The sequence below is a fragment of the Anopheles darlingi genome, chromosome 3, assembly GCF_943734745.1.
Source record: "Anopheles darlingi chromosome 3, idAnoDarlMG_H_01, whole genome shotgun sequence".
Taxonomy (NCBI): domain Eukaryota; kingdom Metazoa; phylum Arthropoda; class Insecta; order Diptera; family Culicidae; genus Anopheles; species Anopheles darlingi.
In genome coordinates, this window is record NC_064875.1 from 34,848,439 (window position 1) to 34,870,166 (window position 21,728).

Here is a 21,728-nt window from a genome sequence, read left to right on the forward strand (position 1 = left end):
GAGCAAGAGTGACGAAGCGTAATATTGATATGGGTACACTTTATAGGAGTATGCTCTTCCTATTACAGCTATCTTGTTTTCTACAGCAAACTCTCAGCATGGGAACTGAATGTCATGGGACTCGAGATTGTATGGACATATTATTGAGCGAAAATTGCTATGAGCAGTGCTTGAGTAGACGAGCTGCTCAAAGAAAGCCCTTCCTACTTAATGTTGTAGGTTTTGGATTTTGAATCACTTTTCTACATTTTGAGAAATAACACCATAAATGGTGATTCGCGTACCAATTGGTCAGCAATTTTGGGATATTTTAAGAATCTTTCATGTCTTATTTAACTCAACAGGTTGAATACTGTACTAAAATGTTTAAAAAATATTCTGTAAAATTTTATTAAAAGAAAATACAGCCCTGGCAGTCATTTCGGGGAAGTGTCGCTAAAAAGGCATGGTTAAGGAAAATCGCTCTGAAGTGTTGCGATTCATGTTCAAACCGCTGTTGTATGTTTCCATTTTTTCGAAAGTTGTACATAGTCTTCTTGATATATTAGGAGCAATTTTGAATCTTTCGAATTACCTTACCTATTGGTTACGGTGACAGTCTCACGGTGTTCTAATTTCTGTTCTCAAACACTAATAATGATTACAGCTCATGTTGATCATGAATGTTATGCCGCATATCTGCAGCAGTTTTGTGTACTGCATTCTACCTGGAATTAGCAGTTTAAATCGCCATGCTTCGGAGGGAAAACTATAAAGGAACCTCAACATCTCTCCGGAAGCCTAGCTAACGCATTGTGTTTTCCCAGGTAACTAGTACTTCTATAAGTTCATTAACTATTAAAGCAGGCTGACACACATAGCCAAAAACAATTGGTTAAAACACTTTTATCGTCGTGTTAGGGTTATCACCAATGAATCGTGCGCGTATGGCATACTATTTATTGCTAAATTACAAACCATCGAGACCGGCACATTAAATAGCGGTTTTAAAGACAGTTTAAAAATAGAAACCTCGACATCATCCAGTCGACGCGCTCACCATTGGTGTTTGTGAGAAGAGCTAGCCAAGAGCTGTTGGTCGCCATGCGCAACCTAATAACCGCGGCACGCACAAGTCAGGTTACAGAAACAACGCATTCATATAGGATGGCTACTTTGGTATAGATTTGAATTGTTTTATTTAAAAAAAAAACCACTCCAGCTACATTCGAGATTCCAGTGTACATTGATCGAGTAGGAGATTCGGGGAGATCGATAGAAACTTTCGGCTCGGCGTTTCTCTTTGAACTTTTTATGTCTTTTTACGATTTTATGTAAAATATTGAAATTAAATTTAAAATTCTACCTCTTTAATGTCTACCACATACCACCACTGAAACCAAACTGACACAGGGGGAATGTACGAGATGCTTGTGTGCACGCGTTACCCAGAGCTTGCACGTATATAGGGGCATTTCTGCTTTCCGTAATCTGTACACTCTCACTCAACTCAAACTCAATTTGATTCAATGAGAGCACCCAAAGGTCACTTCCAATAACGGTAACCGATTAGCGGGATAAGCAGCGGCCAGCTCGTAAGCCACCAAGCGATGGCAGATGCGGGTTTCAGCTGAATGGCACCAGAAGCAGCTTGACGAAGAAACGGTTCATTGGCGGCGGTCGCGATGTAATAGACGCCGGCGGGTTTAGTGGCCTTCCATATGAGCCCACCCAGAGCAGAGCGGGCCGTCGGGCAGGAGGTTCCAAGGTTATCCAGACCATCGCAGCGGCGTGCATAGTAGTTGCGGATGCTGAGAGATTCCTTGAAAAAGTCAACCGCCCGTTGATGGCTACAGGACAGATTGATCCCACAGCCCGGCTGTTTCACTCCTCCGTTTGGATAGAAATCGGCCTGGCCAATGTTTCGATAAAACCCAAGCGCCTTCCCGTTGGTGTGGATGATTTCGACGTACTGTGCATCATCGGCGGAAAGCCGTTCGGTCGGTTTCTTCAGGCGGAATAGGGGTGAGGCTGGATCGAGCCCTACGATGTAACCGATCTTGCCGGAACGCACCAACTTACCAGTGATGCCAGCAATATGTGCCCCCAAACTGTGTCCGATGATGCCTACGCGGTTAATATCTTGACCAAGGTCCCGTACCAAATTGTCGATCAGTTTGGCCACCACTGCGGCCACCTTCGGTACCCGGTAGCGTGCGACCGGGTAGAGCAGCGTACTGGCGCCCTTCTCCCAATCCACCGCAATCACGTTTTTGCCGTCCTGTTCCAGCAGTGCACGAGCCAGCGGATCGATTACCATCGACTCCGAGCTACCGAGCCAACCATGCACCAGGAGGGCCGTCGGTAGGTCACGCTTGAAACCAGCTCGTGCTATTGCGGCCGGCTCATCGAAATGGAATTTCTGTCTGGTACCGTTCGCTCCGTACAGGTAGCACTGCACGTACTTGGCAGCCTCGAAGTCGGTTGCATTGCGCTTGTAGTCCTGTACATCCATCCGCCTCATCGGTACAAAGTCACCGGCTTTGTCCGGAATCTGTACCATCAGCACGGTTTCACCCTGCTCCGTTCGGATCGCGAAGGAAGGCGGCACGAGTGAATCACCTTCGTTGTCCTGATCGTACTCCGTGTCGTCAAGATCGTCATCGTTGAGAGGCTCCGACGAAGCTAAAAAACAAAGTCACGACATAAAAAGCGGCAATATAGTAACAAGCGACGAGTGTCGATGATCAAATGAAGCAGCGATCTCACCTGCAATCAGCACGATCCCCGTCACAAGCAACACTCCTAAGGTCTTCATTCTTCTTCCTACTCAATCTCCTTTGCCTAGACCGTGGATCACTGCTAAGCGTGCGTGCACCACCGCACTGATCCTCAGTTCCGTACTGTGTGCGAGATGAAGGTCGCGATGCTGCACATCCCTATTTCTCCTTCTCTATTCTCTCTCTCTCTCTCTCTCTCTCTCTCTCTCTCTCTCTCACACTCTCTCTCTCACTCTCTCTGTTTTGCTGCTTTCGCTCTGGCTCTCCTATAATTTCGTTTCCCACATCATTCTTCACTCAATTCTCATGTCCGTTGATAAGAACGTAAAAATTAAGCTAGTGTTCGTTTCCCTACCACCACCCCTCCCCCCCCCCCTCCCATCCGTTCCATGCTCACCACCCTCCACATGCATCGCTCCCTCACACCGCGAGCGCCGCCCTATCTCGAGCGATCTCGTGAAAACCCGATTCCTGGTGTGTGCGTGTACATTTATTTTACCATTCATGCCGTTAACGTTTGTGGCCGTTTAGGTGGTAGAGCGAGCATCCATCAACCAGCGCAAGCCAGCGCAAGAAAGAAAATGTTTTTCTCAGTTTCTGGGGATTTTAAGGCTGAGGTCTTAAATTGTACTTAGGGTTTCGGCTGATAAGCAATCTTTTTTTTTTTAAAGGAATAGAAAAGGAAGTTCCGCGGTTTCAGAGATGAGCCAACCTTGACCAACTCGTTTGAAACTAACTGCGTTGACCACTACACTATTTCATAGAAGATTTTCTGAGCAAAATAAGTTTGATGATATGGAAGTAAAAGTTTAAAATGTGCATTTGTCTTAGCTCATAGCAGTCTATGAGCATCAGCAGATCGAGCATAGACTGCTACTAGATGGAAATCGTGAACGAAGGACATGTGCGGCGTGGTTCTTGGAGATTCCGGATTAATTTTTTAATATTTTACTATATTCTGACATCCCATCCCATTTGGCTGGTAACATGCCAAAAGATAGTTAATATTTTTAAACCTTCAACATGAATTCGCTAAATCGCATTCATAATCTAATAATCTCACAATTGATCGGATTCGATTGTATACAGAAAGTTGAACAAGTTCCGGACGAAAAATATGGACCTAGTAAATGTGTTTGTGTATGTGTGGTGAACTTCAACGGATATGAATTGCCTTAAATGGTTTATCGTTTTTTGGAGTAAGTATGATTTGAACATTGAAGAACCTCAACAATGTACGGATGATGAACTCTCTATTTCAAAGATTTTTCTTAATTATATAAGATCTTTTGGGTTTTTTTTGTAATGTCTTTTAATGTTTTTGTATAAATGTTTGTTTGTGTCCTCCCCAAATATATCTAACGCCCAAAGAGAAGAACATCCGATGGCTCCTGGATTTCAAGAACTGTTAAGCTTTAAGCAGCTAATAATGATTTCGGCAAAGGAATAACACTGGCTTTACACATCAATTTTATTTTGGAAGTTTTTGTAATATAAGTTATGGACGCGTTTTGACGTACGTATCTCAGTTACTCATGCCAGTTATCATTTTCATGCATTAAGATCCATAGTTTCTTCACGTAATGCTCCTTATTTTCACACCGTACGGTTCGTTTCACGATCTTACAGTATTTCTAAACATCGTTTCTAACATTCCGCTTTCGGAGTTCCTTCTTGGTATCAAACTCATGCCTCATATCGATCAACTGATCGTGGTGAGGCAAACTCGATGGTCTGTGTGAAGATGTTTCTGTTTGTTCCCTAACAAGAGTTGCTTATGCCATAGCGAGTGTTTGTTTAGGACACTCTTTCTGCTGGGGGGTGTTTCAAGTCTCTTGCCGAGTATTCCTGATTAAAACTGTGTCTGTATGTTCCGCTCGCAACCAGACCGGATACCTCTTGGTGGAATTTTGACCTTTTTACAATTTTGAACAGGCTTTCAGTAGCAATGTGGACAGGAAAAACCGCTCAACCTAGCATTTCCGAATGTTGTCAACATTCTTCAGAATTTCTCCCTAGCCACTGCAACGAGCGGCGCCGAGGTCGATTGTCTGCAAATAACGGAAAAATCGGAAAATCACTATCCAAAAACGGAAAAACCTACACTTTGGTATTGAATAAGTGAATTTATTCTTTGTAACCTTAATTTATTGTTTTGCAGAGTATTCCCTATTTTCTGAAGTGTTGAACCTTTCGCCTTTCACCTTTTCCTATTAAACATTAGTTTCGAAAAGGAATAAGCCTCATGGGATTAAAGGGAATAGGATTATGGAAAATAGTTCAAAGCGTAATGTGTTATTTTTTCCATTAATTTAATTTCCTTTGACCTAAAGAGGCGCAATATCCAACATTAATATTCTACATTGTTTTGATTTGTTTAGCTTATTCGATCTATGCAATACATTTTCAAGTTTATGTTGAACATGACCAAATGCTTCTGCTTCCATAGTATTCCTCTTGCTCCAGCAGTTCCAACTAAGTGTGACCATGACTAACGTCTCACCAACGACACATGGCAAGGAAAAGTGTATAGGAAATTCTTAATCGCTGATCGGTACTGTCTATCTGTACTGTCAGAATAATAAGAAAAACAACTTGAAGCATAGGATCGAGGAATTTGATTGTATTTCAAACTAATAAAACTACGAACGAAGAATAATTGCGGCAAAGCTTACTACTGAAATTATGTGGAAAATTGATCAAGCTTTTCACCTTTTCTACCATTCAGTCGATTGTCGAGAGGTGTATTTCTTAATCAGAATTAGTTAAACTCTCATATATTATGGATAATCTTACCGTTATTTCCATGGACGATTTCAAGGAAAAAACCACAGAAGCGGGAAAACTAAATTTCAGAATTTATTTATAAAATAGTTCTCTTTTCAATTGCAAACCTTAAGACTATGAAGAAACGCCAAGTTGTTTGTTACTTGCTAACAAATGACAAAATAGTCGTTTTGATAATGTTAAGGCAATCTTTCAGCTGTTCCTCATTGATCGTCAGTGGAGGTGCGAAGCGAATAATATCACCATGCGTTGGTTTAGCAATCAAACCATTCTCCTTCAGGCGCAAGCACACCTCCCAGGCATTGAAGTTCGGATTGATGACAATGGCATTCAGCAAACCCTTACCGCGAACTATTGAGACAACGTCAGTCGGCAGCTCCCGTAACGAACTGCGCAGCAGTTGCCCCATACGTTCGGCATTTTCGGCCAACTTCTCGTCCAGCAGCACCTGCAGAGCCGCAATAGCAACCTTGCAGCCCAGCGGATTTCCACCGTACGTAGAACCGTGTTCACCGGGCTGAATGCATAGCATCACCGGATCATCGGCAAGCACAGCCGATACCGGGTAGACACCTCCGGATAATGCCTTCCCAAGGATGAGTATATCCGGTCGAACGTGCTCATGATCGACAGCTAGCATACGGCCTGTTCGCGCCAATCCAGTCTGCACCTCGTCCGCGATAAACAGCACGTTATATTTGCTGCACAGCTCGCGTACCTTCGTTAAGTAACCATCATCTGGCACCATCACGCCCGCCTCACCCTGAATGGGTTCCACCATGAATGCACACACGTTCGGATCCTGGAGTGCCTTCTCCAGCGCTTCCGTATTGTTGTACGGCACTAGCTCGAAGCCTGGCATGAATGGACCGAATCCGCTGTAACTCGATGGGTCATTCGAGGATGAAACTGCGGCCAGGGTACGGCCCCAAAAGTTTCCCTCAGCAAACACGATCTTCGCCTTGTTTTCCGGGATGTTCTTCACCTTATACCCCCATTTGCGGGCTAGCTTACAGGCCGTTTCACCTCCTTCCACGCCCGTGTTCATCGGCAGCACCTTATCATAGCCAAACAGTCTTGTTACAAACTCCTCATACTCGCCGAGTACATTGGAGTAGAATGCTCTATGAATGATAACAAGAGAAATTTGGTGTAATCGCTCAATCGATGGGAAGTTTGTGAGCACCATCAAGACAATAATTACCTCGAAGTTAACGTAAGGACCTGTGCCTGCTCGGTTAACGCTTTCACGATCTTCGGATGACAATGTCCCTGGTTGACGGCAGAGTAGGCGCTAAGAAAATCGTAGTACCGCTTACCTTCCACATCCCACACGTACACCCCTTCGCCACGGGCTAGAGCCACTGGTAGGGGATGGTAATTATGAGCGCCAAATTTGTCCTCGCGGTCAAACACAGCCTGCGAAGATGATTGGGTCTTCATTTTCGGAGCCGCATGCCCGAAGCCATTCTGTTGTGTAGCATTCATTTTAGCTGAGGAAAACAGACCATATTAATTGAAAAGATCTCATTGGCTAGCTGCGGATACAGTTTCCCTGCCAGAATACCGCACATCAGATCGCCGTTTAAACTATTAATCTTGGTACTTGAGTATCCGTGCAAACTCACTTCACTGGATCACACCCATCCGTTATGCTTACCATGAGAAACGACCCCAGCTTACTAAGGATGAACCGCAAATGTTCAACACGAGACTACTGCAAACACTATTAGCTATTACTGTTTGAGCAGCGTGCTATGGTTGCTTATTAATACGACCGATATCAAGGGTACATCAGTTAAAGATGCTCCTCGCTAATGCGTACTTGTTGCGATCCTGTGATGATAAGAATCACTGTGATGATAAGCAGCATGCAAAAACCTTCACAATCGCCTGTGGTTAACACATCCGAACCTTGTAACAAATCTAGCATGCGCATAGGCCGCCCCGACTGCTACCGTTCATACGGCGTCGTCACGTTTTGGTTGCAAATCGGCTAAAAATAAAACAGCTGTTTCGGATATAAATAGCTCATAATTGCCGAGGACGAGTCTGCATTGACGAAGACGCTTCGAAGGCATCGTTCGTTGATAAGGCTCACCGTTGGGGGTTCATTTTGTTCAAAATATGGGCTGATTTCTTTGCACGAGATAACGACAATGGAAGGTGCGTCTCGTTTCGGGTACAACTAAATGTAATAAATTCAGCTTGATATGATAAGCGACAAGGATTGACGTAAATTAGCGTCGCCGTTCGGGAAACTCGTGTGCGGTTCTCGTGTCGCCTGATGTCACAAGGTCAAACATTGTCCCGTACGCCGCAGTCGCCAGACGCACAGTGACGTCATTCAATTCTTTTTTGTCGCTAAGAGATAACGCGAAATAGTAACGTCAATGACCGTCATCGGATGCCCAAATCGCCGATCCAGCCGGTTTCTTCGACTCTCAACCCATTCGTATCGATAATATGTAAGCATGCGAAAGTGTGTTTGCGTGTTTCTAATACCCCTACCAACAGCCTTCACATGGGTACAAAAAAACAAAACACTGATAAGAAAACGTTGTGCAAAATGCAAAATTCGCAGGGGACCTTCCGGCTGCAACGCGCTTGATAATAATGGCATAACCTTGCTCGATTAATCAACGCTGTGATAATAAATGGAATAAGCTCTAGAATCGAACGGTTGCAATTGGTTAACTCTTTTAGGACATATACGCTTAAACCGGGGCACTGGAAACATCCGGGCTGCTGTGTCAAATAACAGTTACTCAGTGGACCACAGTGCGAGATTTTTTTCATATAAAATTACGATTAACTTTACTTGACGGATGTGACCGTGGGCCGTACACAATATAGTATTGTGGGCCGCGAGTTTTTTAGACCCCTGGCTTAAACTATGCATTTGTCACAAAATCGTAATATTAGCTGCCCAACATGTACGATCCAAGTTCAATGTACCCAATAATCTAACTAAACGATGATGTTCCCCATCGCTTAAACCGGTTTCTCCAACGTAACATACCATATCCAGTACGATGGGGCTCGTCCAGCAGCAGGTGATTGTTTCTGCGCTCAGATCGCTGAGCTGGCTGGAAGGTGCTAGCGAACGAGATTTGCGTACTGAACAGGGGCACCAGTACCCTTTCAAACTGCTTCACCAGTTGCTCGGCTTTTCCCACTTGTCGCAGCATGGCTAATAACTACACTGAGTATGATGATAGACAATTTCAATTTTCGGATAATGGTATTCAATAGTACGATGATCACTATTGACGCGTAGAACGTGAGGAGTTTAGCTGCAGCACACTTCTTTGATCAACCATACAGCACCGCATCGAGACTCGTACTGATCGCCAAAAACCGGAGAACCACTATTTCATATGCGCTGCTGCTGGTTCGCTAGTGTGTAAGAATCGGGTAGCGACGACGACGACATTTCGGACGTATTATCAGTACGCAGACGATAGGAAGACATAGAGGCAAACAAAGAATTAAGCATGGAAACAAGTTAAAAATTATCACATTCACCGTCGCTCGCCTACACCTCACTTTCTTGGCCCCTTAATACAGCCTCCACTTAATTGGCCGTGTCCTGTTGTGAGTGCATGGGTGTAATCCTTCTTTTTCGATTGTGGGTGCATTGATTCTATAGATACCAATATGTGGCAGTGAAGCATTTCGGTATATTTCGGTTGCCACCTAGCGACTACTGCTGCAGGTCACTTTGTTTTTTGATAACAAGATGATCGAAATGGAAACAAGTTCTCCGGGTAGCACATGGCGACAAAGCGGTGGTTCGCAGATAGCTTATCGCTCTGCAAACCTCAGTATCGCCTCCGTAAAATCGATGAAATCAATAAGAAAAAGGACCGTGACGCACCACACAGGTAAACAACGTGCAATTGTAAAAAGGAAAACTTGAACAATTACGTTGTAGTAGGATCACAGAGAAAGAGAGAGAAATTTTGAGATATTCATATGATTCATACTGCAAGGCATTTACTGAATTTTTAAGCTACCCATAACTTTACCGTATAGCTTTATCGTAAGTGCGTCTTTCGGATAGCATAACATAATATAAAATCCTGGCATTGTTGGAATTTACTTTACTTAGAGCAACGCTTAACAACGTTAAGGGTACGAGGTGTTTGATACAATTTTTTTTAACAATAACCGTAAACAGCATATTTACACGATTCTACGCCGCTCCTGGTTTTGCGCCACAAAAATATGTGTTAAAATTAAACTTAACTGATTATCAAACCCAGGAATAATCCAATTCAAGACACACTGAACAAAACAACTTACAAAACGTACAGATATGCCCAAGCCAGGAGTACAGGTATTTAACTGAGGGACGGTTTAAATCTAATGTTGCATTGATCCTGCATTCGCTTAACTCTACCTAGTGAGCTGTTTTGATTTGTTTAGATACTGGCTTCCAACGGGTATATGAACAATCGAACTTGAGGTACTTAATCACTGTAGAACTACTATTCCTATTAGGCTGAAGTGTCTACTCACCGTATTGTAACAGCTTGGTCATCCTCTGATTTACTTTATCAAGCTGTTACAGGTATCGTAATTTTTTTTATCCTAAACAAGTAGTAGCACCATTGCAACAGTAGCAGTCACTTTGAGTCAGAGGAAATAGATATACGAATAAAGATAACTCCACCATGATGCTTTTTTCGGCGTATTGTTGTCGTCAATGGATGTTCCGGGGTCTTCGCATACAGTATCACCGCTTGGTTTGGCAGTATCTACCATTAGCTCTCGCTGCAGCTCTCTCTTCGGCATGGTCGCCTTATCAATCAAGACTTTCATGTCCATCGTTTTGGCATAGACTAAACAAAGCGAAAAAATAAATTATCAGTAAATTAGTGAAGGAAAAAATGGTTTCAGTAAATAAAGTTCCCCGTGCCAAAATCATCAAATGAGTACGGGATCAAAAATGTATCGGAAACCCGCGCATTATTCGCCATACAGATTAGGCGGTTAATTCTTAACTGAGGATAATATGTGGAAAGTAGTCTTCAGAGAATTTCAGAAAGAAAATACGATCATGATAACCTTAGATAGTTAATATTGTTTAAACAGGCGATCGCAAGCGCATACGCTCTACTTAATTTTGAACAATATATAGCGCCAAAATTTTAGCTTTTTTTCAACCACTTTCATGCAGTAAAAGAGATGGTCGTAAATGGAACATACGTACAACGGAACATTGAAGATCACGAGTCCATCAGCAGCATGCCCGTATCCCACGGGCAAAGAAATGAGAGCGAAAGAGAGAGAGAGAAATAGAGAAGAAAAACGCAAAATCGTACATATGCTAGTGAAGATAATGTCGGTAGGACAAGGTGGACCAAGTGGAGCGTGTTGATTGGATTGTTAAGCTGATACAATTTCACAATCCATCGCTGGGGGTGATCATACAAGCAGCATGGAGAACGTACCTTTTTGTAGACTAGATTCTTCTTCCTTTTGGGCTTCACTGAAATCTTCCACACTATAGCCGAGCAGCGTGTCGGGTGGGTACTCGAATCCAGGATCCTTATGCTTATCCCAGAACTCAATTATGCGCGTCTCGTTCTGCTTTTTTGCCTTGGCATAGTTCAGTGTGGCCTGATGCAATTGATTTAGAAAGTCGGGCATCTGTTTCTTCGCTACCCACGTTGTTATGTACTTCGGAATCGACAGACCCGGATTGTCGAAGTAAGTCAGTACGAACGATACGCCCGGTTTATTGAAGGTGGTTGTCGGTTTAATGACCATGTAACTCCAGTACTCGTGCACACGCTGCGTATGCGGCTTTGCAGGACACTTTGGATGTTCGATGCTCTTGTTGACGATCATGATCACGCGGCGCTGGCGATCGACAAAGTAGCGACGGTTGTACACGTAATCACGATTCGCGAACAATTTCTGTTTGAAAACGAAGGTCAAGGTTGGATCAAAAGAGTGTCCAGTCTTTAGAATTATCAGAATGCCTACCGGCCATAAAGCTTCCCAGTAAATGACGTGGCTGTGCGATCCTTTGGACGTATCTTCATCAATGATCTCCAAGTTCACAGCAGTGTTATCCCACTTTTTGCGATATTCCACGTCGATCTGCACGTGCAAGAAATCTTCGGCCGTTACATCCGGGTACTCTACGTAAACTGGCGAGGCAGAAACAAAAATGGATCGATACGCGGTTGCAACATATGCGGATGTTGGTTATTGCTCTTTTCTCACCTTTATATGCGTACAGGCCTGGTTTCACCTCTTGGCGCCAGGTTATCATGCGTGGCTGCTCGATATACGGTTCCCAAACGGTGTAAGCATTCCGCTCGGCGGATAGCATTTCCGTTACGTTCTTCGGACAACAGCAGTAACTAACACCCTCCACCCGGCTGTCGATCTGTTTTCGTTTTTCGCATTTCCGGCAGTAGATCGTTTCTTGTTGCAGACGCTCAAGAAACTGAAAGTCATCCATGTGCTCCTGTACCGATTCCAGTTCGATTCTTTCCCGTTCCCAGTCGAACGAGAGAAGGGTGGCAGATGAGAGTAAAAATCCTTTGGCATGTCGTTGTACCTGTAATTGCGTAGGAAAGTAGACTAAGATTAACCGGGGATCTCAACGTCTTTTTTGAAAAAAATCTAAAAATAAGCGTATTCACGTCGCATCTATCAAATCAACAACAGGATTGGGGGGGTTTGTGTTATCATTACTGCCTTTGCGACCGTCACGATGCGGTTTCGTTATATAAAACTTTTGCCACAGATTCACTCACCTGGCCCCGGACGCGCCGAAGTAATTCACGCAGCGCTCGTTCTTCCCATATTTTAGCATAATGCGTAAGAATCTGCTGACTTCTGCGGAGTTGTTGGGCAAAGACGAATTCGCACTGCGTTGCCCATAGCCGCAAGATACTGGAAGACTGGTCCTTTACATTTTTTCGCAGATATCTATTCAACTTTCGTAGCGCGAGAGAGCCATTCATAGCTAGCTTGAGAGTCATCACGAATTTGCGCCGTGAAGCGCTATCGTGATCTGTGTTTTACGTTATTCCTTTTGAAGAGAACTTTTGATTTCACTGGCCCAAATTTGCTCTACCGATTTTAGGGACATCGGACTGATTATCTTAGCGGCCACCTAAAACACACTTGCCTCTGCCGGAACCTCATTTGTACGTGTCGTTGAAACAATCTCTTTGTTAGTTATTAGCCGGAACACGCTGTTTTCCGATTTACTTTACTTTTTAATAAAGAGTGCACTGAATTATCTTGATTTGTGACGCAACTCGGTGACCGGAGATCGATTTTTTGGTCTTGTTTTGGACAGCTACAGTTTTGCTACACGGCGAAGCTCACTAAGCCGCCGATTGCACTCGAGCAGAAATGTTGCCGCGCCCACTGTGCCTCTAAAAGGCTGCTCGATCAAAATTGCCGGCGTGAAAAATGGCCGGCACTGTAGCATTGTTTTGGCTTTGAGGTTAGAAATCGAATTCGTTGCAAAAGAAGCAAATCTTTAACCCTTTTCAACAAATTCCGTAAATTTTTAAGATTCGATTTCGAAAGGATAAGAGAAAAAGAGTATAAAATTACAACTCCTGCCGTCGTTCCCGTTGAAAAGTAAGCCGAGAAAGTGTAAGAAACTTGGAGAACCGCAGCGCGAAAGTTCCGCAAAAATACGGGACACAAATGAGGATTGACTGAGGATTCGCAATCCTTTCACGAGCTGCAGGAAGCAATCGCCTTTCGCGCAATCAACTGTAGAGCGCCAGAAATTTACGGTCACGTTCCGGGGAATATACTTTGGGAAGGGCCGATGGATAAGGAAAACACCACACATCCAGCTGATGCTGAAACGAAAACGGAGGCGGCTTTAAAGCCGACAGATCAGGCGAAAGAAAATAATGTGGATCAAAAAACGGAATCCGCTTCGGAGGTTGCGGGAGGGGGTACATCGAGCGAAGTTAAACCTAAACCCCCAGCACAAAAACCGCCTCCAGTAAAACGGAAGCGCAAGAAACCACCGAAGGATGCGAACGCGCCGAAACATCCACTAACCGGTACGTTATTTTAATAGTTTGATAAAACACAAGACTAAAAGCAATCCCTGTTTTGCCAAAGGATACGTGCGTTACATGAACGAGCATCGAGACGGAGTCCGCCAGAAACATCCAAACCTATCTCACATGGACTTGACGAAACTGATGGCTGAAGATTGGTCCAAGTTACCAGAGGATAAAAAGAAACCATACCTAGAGGCGGCAGAAGCAGATAAAGAACGTTATAATAAGGAAATTCTGGAGTACAAAATGACAAAACCGGCACCGGCGCCGGCACCAGCACAGCCAAAACCGGATGATGCGACGACAACAAGTGTTGGGGCAAAGGAAACTCCCGTACCCCAGATCGCACCAATGGTAGCGCCGTACGTGAATGGAAGACTGGAGCAGAAAGTGATTCGCCGGGGAGATTACGATATTCCTATTTTCACGGAAGACTTCCTCGACCATAACAAAGTCATTGAATCGGAGCTGCGCACATTACGCAAATCAAACATTGACTACGAGCAGCAAAATTCGGTGCTTGAGAAACACGTGGAAAACATGGAGAACGGCATACAGAAGCTAGACAGTGAATCGTCCACTCTAGATGCACGAAATGCTGTTTTGGAGAGCTATTTGCAAAAGCTAAAAACCTCGCTTACCAACGCATTTCAGGGTTTTCCACTCGGGGGCGAATGTAGCGGGGCATCACTTGAAAATGTCGATCAGTATTTAGCAGATTTGCACCAGATGGCGGATTCTAGCACGCAGGGCCATACATTGAACAAAGCGAAAGACATTATCCGTAAGTTGGATCTACAAAAACTTGGACTGTAAAACACTTCACACAGGATGAAGCTTGAATCTGTGGCACAATATAACAATGCATTCTTGACGCTAGACTCTTACTGCTCGCGATTGAGAAACACACATTTTGTACTAGGTTTTACTCAGCGTCATGTATTTCCACTGCGTTCTCCCCTCACAGAACGATTACGCGATGGACACAATGGACATCGGGACTGTATCTACTTCTTGCTGGGCTTCAGTGAGAAATACAGGATCAGCAGACCGATCGATGCATAGGTGGCCTTGGCAACCTGAAACGGGAACACAAGTGAGTAAGCGGGTGCGTTTCTTGCGGGTTCCCGGCCCCGTTACCGACGACGTACGTTCGCTCGGCCTCTCATCGTCTCCCCGTTGAAGTAGCGGGAGAGTCCGGTAAGTTTGCTATCATCACCACCGCCGGCCATTCTGAAATCGAAACCCAAGGAATCCGATGGATAAATATAAAATCACACTATCCACTGCATGCTGTTGTGCTAACATACTTGAGGGTTTTTGCAAGATAAATCGGATCCGCTGATTGTAACCAAACTATCCAACTCGTTGCGTAAGGTTCCGGGAGAAAGATTTAGAACTTTGGTGTGCGTGAGATGACGCAAGCCCATTAGTGTGCGTGTCATCGCTGCAGTTTCCCCATAGCACGTTTCGAAAATTAAGAAAACGTGAAATTTCAAAACTTTTACTTTAAAGCACAAAATCCATATTGACCCTACAATTTCATATTTTTTCTAACGTGAGCGCGGTTTTCCGTGCCTTTCGCCTTAACATCTTTTTATATTTTTAACAGTCTCTAGAAGTAGAACCTCTAGTGTATCGTGGAGCTAGCCGTTAGTCGTCGTACTGGGACCGATAGGACTTCTGATTGTTTGCTGATCAGATCATTTGTTTTGCTGTTTTTATTATCGATCGTATTCTATGTTGTTTTTGTTTCATATTTATCATATTTAGTTTTTGTAATATATTTTAATATGACTAAAACATAAAGCGGCAAAAACCCTCGGACTGCAGGTCAACGAGGAAAAGACCAAATTCATGGTGGCACCGTCAGCGGCCCGACAAGCTATTATGCCTAATATGCTTGGGGGTGACGTACTAATAGGTGACAAAAAGTTCGAAGTCGTCGAGAACTTCACCTACTTAGGGTCAAGAGTTAGCACCGACAATGACATAACACAAGAGATTCGCGCTAGGGTGCTAGCAGCCAACCGGTCATACTTTAGCCTGCGGAAACTAATTCACTCGAGAAATCTGTCGAGAAGGACGACACTGGGACTGTATACAACGTATATAGTACCGGTGCTCACATACGCCTCTGAGACTTGGACACTGTCCAGAACGGACGAAGCCCTCTTATCCGCGTTCGAGAGGAGAGTTCTCAGAAGGATATTTGGCCCCGTGTGTGAGGAGGGACGATGGAGAAGCCGATACAACGCGGAGTTATACGCGTTGTATGACGATCTCACTGTCGCGCAGCGCATGAGACTCGCCCGGCTTCGGTGGGCTGGGCATGTCATGAGAATGGCAGACGACGACCCAGCCCGTAAAGTCTTCTTAGGCCTTCCGGATGGACAGAGAGGGCGTGGTAGGCCCAAATCGAGATGGAGCGACGGTATCGACATTGACGCCAGAATAGCAGGACTACCGACTTGGAGGACGACGGCGCTCGATCGCGAGCGGTGGAGGAATCTTCTTTGGCAGGCCAAGACCGCTCGTCGGTTGTAGCGCCGGATAAGTAAGTAAGTAAGTAAAACATATTAAATCATATGACTAAAACACGCTATATAAGAAACACTTATCTCAATACCAATATCTACCAAATGATCGTTAGTGGAAAAAACCATCGTCCTTAAATTCTTGAGTTGATAGATCCTGATAACGGATAACTTTCGAGGAAGAGACTTGCGTGAGTCATCTCGTGCATCCTCAAACCGAGAGGAGTCTTAAACATCGAATAACAGTTTCGGTGATGGAATACTTCCAAACTTCTGTCTTGTTGAAACCAAAATTAGCAGCCATTTCATCACATTTATTTTCAATTTCTTCATTCTGCTGGTTTTGTATGCGCTGTTCATTTCTCAACAGAAGTTGCGCATCACTGAGTGCGTTTGCTTAGGATACTCGATTTGGTAATGGCTTTATTTTATTTATCATGGTGTGCTTCAACCTTATACCGAAAGTCCTTGATAATAACGATATCTTCTTCTTTGCAACCAGCACCTTTGCTTCGAAAAAAGCAATAATCAGATCTATTATTAATATTAATTACCTTGCGATGATTACAATTCAATTCTCTTTTCAATGCATTTCTGCAACAGATGATAGCAGTAATAATCTTTCAAAATGTATGATTCTTCTTTGGAGCTCGTTGCAGACGAATGCATAATAATGTGACGATAAAATTCAATCTTTAGCCTTTAGTTCCATTGTCTACGGATACCATACCAAGGACACGCTGCGCGACCGCACGGTCCAGTCCTGATGGTGGCATCGCTAGCCGCCTGTGTCGCATGTAGTTTCTGAAGAGAGCCCTAGAACAATTAGCGTTCCATCTGGTTGCTCCCACCATGTTCGGCGGGTTTGCTGGTGTCGAAGTACCCGAAAGTACCCGTAGCCACTGCCTGACGGTGACACGAGGGAAAGTTTAGCTAGGATTATTCAATTATTAAAATTACATTCAACTTGTCCTTGGGAGTTGGATATTACGGATGGCGCGACACAGGAGTGGTACACTCATCTGCCAACATGCCAGCCAAAGACAACTCGATCTCGGGTTGTAATGAAGAATCGGATGCTCGTATCCACCAGCAGCATACAATTGACTTCCGAAATGGTTTTTGTGTTCATAATTTTTTGGGTGGAGAAAGTTTAAACGCAACAGAACCGTAGGGCGGGTGCATACTGTGGATGCTGTTCAGCAAATGAGTGTTTAAATGTTTTATACAGCGCTCATAGAGTTCTTTACCTGAGTCATTTCCTGATCCGTAGATCCAACGGTGTAAGCATGATATGACGAAATCTGATGAAGTGTAAGTGTAATACAATAAAAGCTATCATGTGCCTTGATAAACGTTTATGCCATTGTGTATTTAAGTACCTAATGTCATGTGGTCGATAAGATTAGGACTTTTTTTCTTTCGCTTGTCCACGGTGCAATTCTTCAGCATAATCGTATTTGTTGCTATAAATACATTTCAATGATTCACCATGATTCACACCTAAACTGATTGCAAAACGATTATAAATAAAGCCGCGTGTGTATGAGTAGGAGATCTTAACCCGATATCAAGAAAAGCTACATCATCTTTTATAGTAGTTCCAAAGTCTAACACAAGTCAAGTGCTTGTATTGTTTTAAATGTTTGGAGAATCTTTAGTATGATCCCTGCCAAAATTTTCCGAATGTTTATCTTTTGCGTGATTCTAGTAACTGTCATGGATATTATTAATGCAGTGGAGGTGAAAGAATCTACAACATGTGTCCGGATCACCTCTACTACAATGAGCAACGTCAGCAATCCGGAGAATGTAATGTGCCACATGTGCTCACAAACAACAGACATTAAAATTTTGTCTCATGCGGAACATTGTAACAAGTTAATCACGTGTTAGGAAGGAGTGTCGTCGTAGACTTACCGAGCCTTGATCGCTCCGATTAATACTTTATCTGTTATGAGAGATCGCCAATTCAGATGGTCTGCGCTCCGGGTCTCTACTGGGATTCCGTCAATTCGAGATGCGACTTCACGGAGAAGGTACAGCGCATCATTGCTTGAGTGTTAGAAGACACAAGGGCCCAGTGCAAATATTACCTCCTGTTATCAATTTCCGCTAGAATAAAGAGTTTAAAGAGAAGCTTTAGGCTATTGCAGCCATGAACAATAAAAACAAATTATGTACGAATTATTATTCGATATTCGATTATTTCCTCTCACAAGAATCATTTACAAAGGAATAAAATTGCTTTAGTCATTATTTAAAAATATAAACAGCATAAAGTAATTATTCAGCAAAGGGCTATTGATTTAGCTACATAAGAAGTTTTTCAAGTACAGAGCATTTTGCTATGTTTATTATATTTGTATCTTATATTTACACGTATACAATACATGCGGTAGTTCTTCATCGAAACGTTGAGTTTCGACGCGATTGATTTATTTCAATCACTTAGAACACATATCTGGAATACATTCAAAAACTTTATCACATTTATGATTTGTACGTTTCTAATCAAACTAATCTTGTTCAGTTTTAAAAGGGGCATCCAGAAATTTATTAGAAAGATAGATCAAAGAAGGATAATTAATTCGATATTTAGTATAATTTTTGCGGCTCCTTTGTAAGGATGTTCATCATTTGCTGTATCACTTGCATTATTGAATTTATTAACTAACATTAAGTTCGTGTCAAATGCACTTATTTTTTTGGGCATTAAAGAATATGCGAAATTAATGGTTGATTTATTATATTAAACATTAACATAAAAAAAAACATTAATATATTATGAAAGTGAACTTTAATAATATTGATTAAACATTGTGAAGTACGGAGATATATTTTTATACAACGATCGAAAAAATTGAAATGTTTTAGCTGTACTTTGAACATTTGAACACGCACCCACAAACATACTTGCTATATGTAGTAGATGAGACACCTATGAATCATTCTTGTCGATCCAGAAAAAAAGCGCGGCAATGTACTTGCTGTTTCATCATTCAGGAAATTGGTACAGTAAGTATCGCATTCAATAAGCAATATGCACTGGAGGCGCCACAGCAAAAACATCTTAAATCATTTCCTTTCCCAGACAATACCAATGGAACCGGTCATGCCGAAGATTAGGTGATAAGATTGGCACATTTATGACTAGCCGATTTCGAGGGATTTAAGTCTGAGCCATGTGGTAATTAGAGGTGATAATAAAGCGGATGTTAAATAGGCCAATTGTGCGATTGCCAAGAGGGAACTGAATAAAAGGGCAGGAGCAATCGAATTAAGGTTTAAACATATCTCAAGCCTCATTCGAAGCGTTACACTTACCCTACACAAAATGAACCAGCTTACGGTGTCAAAGCGCGTTGGTCTGCCTGTGGTGCTTAGCATAGCGTTGGCCATTGGAGCACTGGCCGAAGAAGCTTGCCGGGGCGTTCCGGATGGATATTTTGTGCAAAATAAAAACGACTGCCAGGCCTACTTCTATTGCCGCGATGGAAAAGCTCAGCCGAACAAGTGCCCGAACGATTTATACTTCAACGAACTGAAACAGGTCTGCGACTACCGGGACCAAGTGAGTTGCCATTTGTGCCGGCAACAGATCGGAGTGCAGGTGTTGCCCCATCCCGACAGTTGTGAGCAATTCATCGTATGTTCGGAGGGCTATTCGACAGTTGGACACTGCAGCGAAGGATATCTGTTCGATAGCACGCGTATGGCTTGTCATCCAGCGGCACGAGTTAAGTGCAACACCGTACAATGTCCGCAGCAGACCAATCCCAGTGAAATCGTCTATCGACCCAGTGTGGTGCGCTGTGACGAATATTTCATCTGTCAGTCCGGTATGGCTATACAAAAGCTCTGTGCCCCGGGATTGTACTGGGATCCCATCCAAGAACGCTGTGATTTGTCACAAAACGTTTCCTGCACTCTATGAGTTGGTTCCATTGTTCCAGCGTGAGCATAGGCAAATGTAAAAATGAAATGTTATTTATTCTTCATCGAAAGTGTAAAAATGGATTTAGTACGATGGTGCGCACTGTGCGGCACACCGAAAAAATAATTGTATCTATACAAATCCCGAAAAAATAGTAATAAACTCAATAGTATTAAAATACAATAGCAATCTTTGCTTCCCGTATGTTAGTACTCACCGCACGTTTTGAGCGTTCCATCAGGATATGAATTCATAGCAACCGATAAGCAAACAAATCGTCCACAACAAATCGAATCGCATGGATGGGCAATGAAAGTCCACGGCACGGCTAAATGCACTGTAATCCTATCATGTGTTCGTCGCTTCATGTATGTGCTTTTTAAGCCGGAATCATTTTTGAATCATACTCCGATAAGCGGGCATTTGAACAGTATATTTAGTTGAATTCATCTGAAACAGTCATTTGCTACCGTAGGAACCATTCTAAGAACAGGATTGAGTTAAAGTATTCAAGCAACTATAACTATGTTGTTAGGTATCAGCAACCATAACTTATTTTTTGGGGGTTGTGAAAATCTGAAAACGATTCCATCGACTGTTATCACATACCTCATTTGTAGTAAAACAAAATTATTCAGTATCGCAATTAATTTCAATGAATAATGGAACCGTGAATGACAAATAAAAAAAAATGTTGACCGCCTATATCAACTACCACATGCACTTGATAATATTTAATGGTCGGCCGTTTGATATGATCCCTATACTACTTCCGAAGTGTTCCCCGGTATTATAGTAAAACATTTTAACAAACCATATTCTTGGCCCAACTGTATTATCCAGTAATAAATAACCCGTGACCCACGATCAATCCATAGTAATATGGGAGCCGTACTTGTCTACACGGTTAATTTAATTTATGTTAAATTGATTTTAAAATAGCAGTACTTGAAGTATGCGCACCTCGAGCACGGTAAAAGTATTGGCACATGCGATGCGATGATGCGACACTTCTAGCAACCACAAATCAGTGCTGATTTCTGACCGCGTCGTCAGCAATATTGCGTTTTCATACGAGTTTTAAAGACTATTCATATTCGGTTCTTCACGCTAGTTGCGTTCACGCTCTGAAGAACTTTGTGTGGTTCGCGAGCCCCTCGCGGATGCACCGCAAGGATGATACACAATAGAGCACGCACACAAGGGCATGTGTAGCTACAGATGTTTGAAGAATAAAGTCACATGAAAAGAAAGCCTGAAGTACAATAACTACCAGCCCATTAATGCATCTCTACCTCTCTCGACTAACACATTTTCAGTTGCATGCACTTCTTGAACAGGTGCATTATTCAGGTCAGGTGTAGGTCTTAACAGGTACAGCATACAGACTGTCGTGATAAAAACAAATACTTTCTTCTTCATAGGTGAGTCTGCGCAATAGGGCTGGTAGTATTTCGGCGAGGGGAAGTGTTTACTCCGAGTTCTAGATCTCGAGCCGGATGAGACTAAACGGCTCCATCGGCACCATTTAATCGGTTCAGTAACGTTTTGACCATTGTGTCGCACAGGAGGAATCTTCAAATCAAAAGCCTGATAGCTGTTGCGCATTCTTTTACGTGGCTCATGAATAAATACTCGGTTCCCT

General features: G+C 43.1%; 6 protein-coding genes across 9 annotated transcripts; 2 read left to right on the top strand and 4 right to left on the bottom strand.

Moving 5' to 3' along the window:
- Positions 1-1,151: 1,151 nt before the first annotated feature.
- On the bottom strand, positions 1,152-2,904 carry LOC125953262 (lipase member H-A-like). The gene is made up of 2 exons (XM_049682715.1): positions 2,749-2,904; positions 1,152-2,664 (listed from the first exon to the last, which is right to left on the bottom strand). The coding sequence occupies exons 1-2, from the start codon at positions 2,795-2,797 to the stop codon at positions 1,526-1,528; spliced, it is 1,188 nt and encodes a 395-aa protein (XP_049538672.1). The 5' UTR covers positions 2,798-2,904; the 3' UTR covers positions 1,152-1,525.
- Positions 2,905-5,605: 2,701 nt separating this feature from the next.
- Positions 5,606-9,299, bottom strand: LOC125956924 (ornithine aminotransferase, mitochondrial). Of its 2 annotated transcripts, none has more exons than XM_049689210.1 (3): positions 8,569-9,299; positions 6,751-7,039; positions 5,606-6,670 (listed from the first exon to the last, which is right to left on the bottom strand). In XM_049689210.1, the coding sequence occupies exons 1-3, from the start codon at positions 8,735-8,737 to the stop codon at positions 5,686-5,688; spliced, it is 1,443 nt and encodes a 480-aa protein (XP_049545167.1). In that variant the 5' UTR covers positions 8,738-9,299; the 3' UTR covers positions 5,606-5,685. The 2 variants fall into 2 exon arrangements, with proteins under 2 accessions (XP_049545167.1, XP_049545168.1); XM_049689211.1 differs by lacking the exon at positions 8,569-9,299 and adding an exon at positions 7,207-7,479.
- Positions 9,300-9,606: 307 nt separating this feature from the next.
- LOC125956925 (stAR-related lipid transfer protein 7, mitochondrial) lies at positions 9,607-12,861 on the bottom strand. Of its 3 annotated transcripts, XM_049689214.1 has the most exons (6): positions 12,326-12,861; positions 11,787-12,126; positions 11,544-11,710; positions 11,006-11,474; positions 10,620-10,720; positions 10,262-10,393 (listed from the first exon to the last, which is right to left on the bottom strand). In XM_049689214.1, the coding sequence occupies exons 1-5, from the start codon at positions 12,551-12,553 to the stop codon at positions 10,668-10,670; spliced, it is 1,257 nt and encodes a 418-aa protein (XP_049545171.1). In that variant the 5' UTR covers positions 12,554-12,861; the 3' UTR covers positions 10,262-10,393; positions 10,620-10,667. The 3 variants fall into 3 exon arrangements, with proteins under 3 accessions (XP_049545170.1, XP_049545169.1, XP_049545171.1); XM_049689213.1 differs by lacking the exon at positions 10,620-10,720 and having other exon boundaries at positions 9,607-10,366; XM_049689212.1 differs by lacking the exon at positions 10,620-10,720 and having other exon boundaries at positions 9,607-10,393; positions 12,326-12,860.
- A 158-nt stretch (positions 12,862-13,019) lies between these two features.
- LOC125956926 (high mobility group protein 20A) lies at positions 13,020-14,469 on the top strand. The gene is made up of 3 exons (XM_049689216.1): positions 13,020-13,181; positions 13,279-13,606; positions 13,668-14,469. Exons 2-3 carry the CDS (start codon positions 13,363-13,365, stop codon positions 14,423-14,425), a joined length of 1,002 nt encoding a protein of 333 aa, XP_049545173.1. The 5' UTR covers positions 13,020-13,181; positions 13,279-13,362; the 3' UTR covers positions 14,426-14,469.
- Positions 14,470-14,474: 5 nt separating this feature from the next.
- Positions 14,475-15,063, bottom strand: LOC125956927 (ATP synthase membrane subunit K, mitochondrial-like). The gene is made up of 3 exons (XM_049689217.1): positions 14,920-15,063; positions 14,761-14,842; positions 14,475-14,688 (listed from the first exon to the last, which is right to left on the bottom strand). The coding sequence occupies exons 2-3, from the start codon at positions 14,839-14,841 to the stop codon at positions 14,617-14,619; spliced, it is 153 nt and encodes a 50-aa protein (XP_049545174.1). The 5' UTR covers position 14,842; positions 14,920-15,063; the 3' UTR covers positions 14,475-14,616.
- Positions 15,064-19,062: 3,999 nt separating this feature from the next.
- On the top strand, positions 19,063-20,440 carry LOC125957765 (peritrophin-1-like). Its single transcript, XM_049690667.1, has 2 exons — positions 19,063-19,164; positions 19,241-20,440. Exon 2 carries the CDS (start codon positions 19,484-19,486, stop codon positions 20,081-20,083), a length of 600 nt encoding a protein of 199 aa, XP_049546624.1. The 5' UTR covers positions 19,063-19,164; positions 19,241-19,483; the 3' UTR covers positions 20,084-20,440.
- Positions 20,441-21,728: the final 1,288 nt, after the last annotated feature.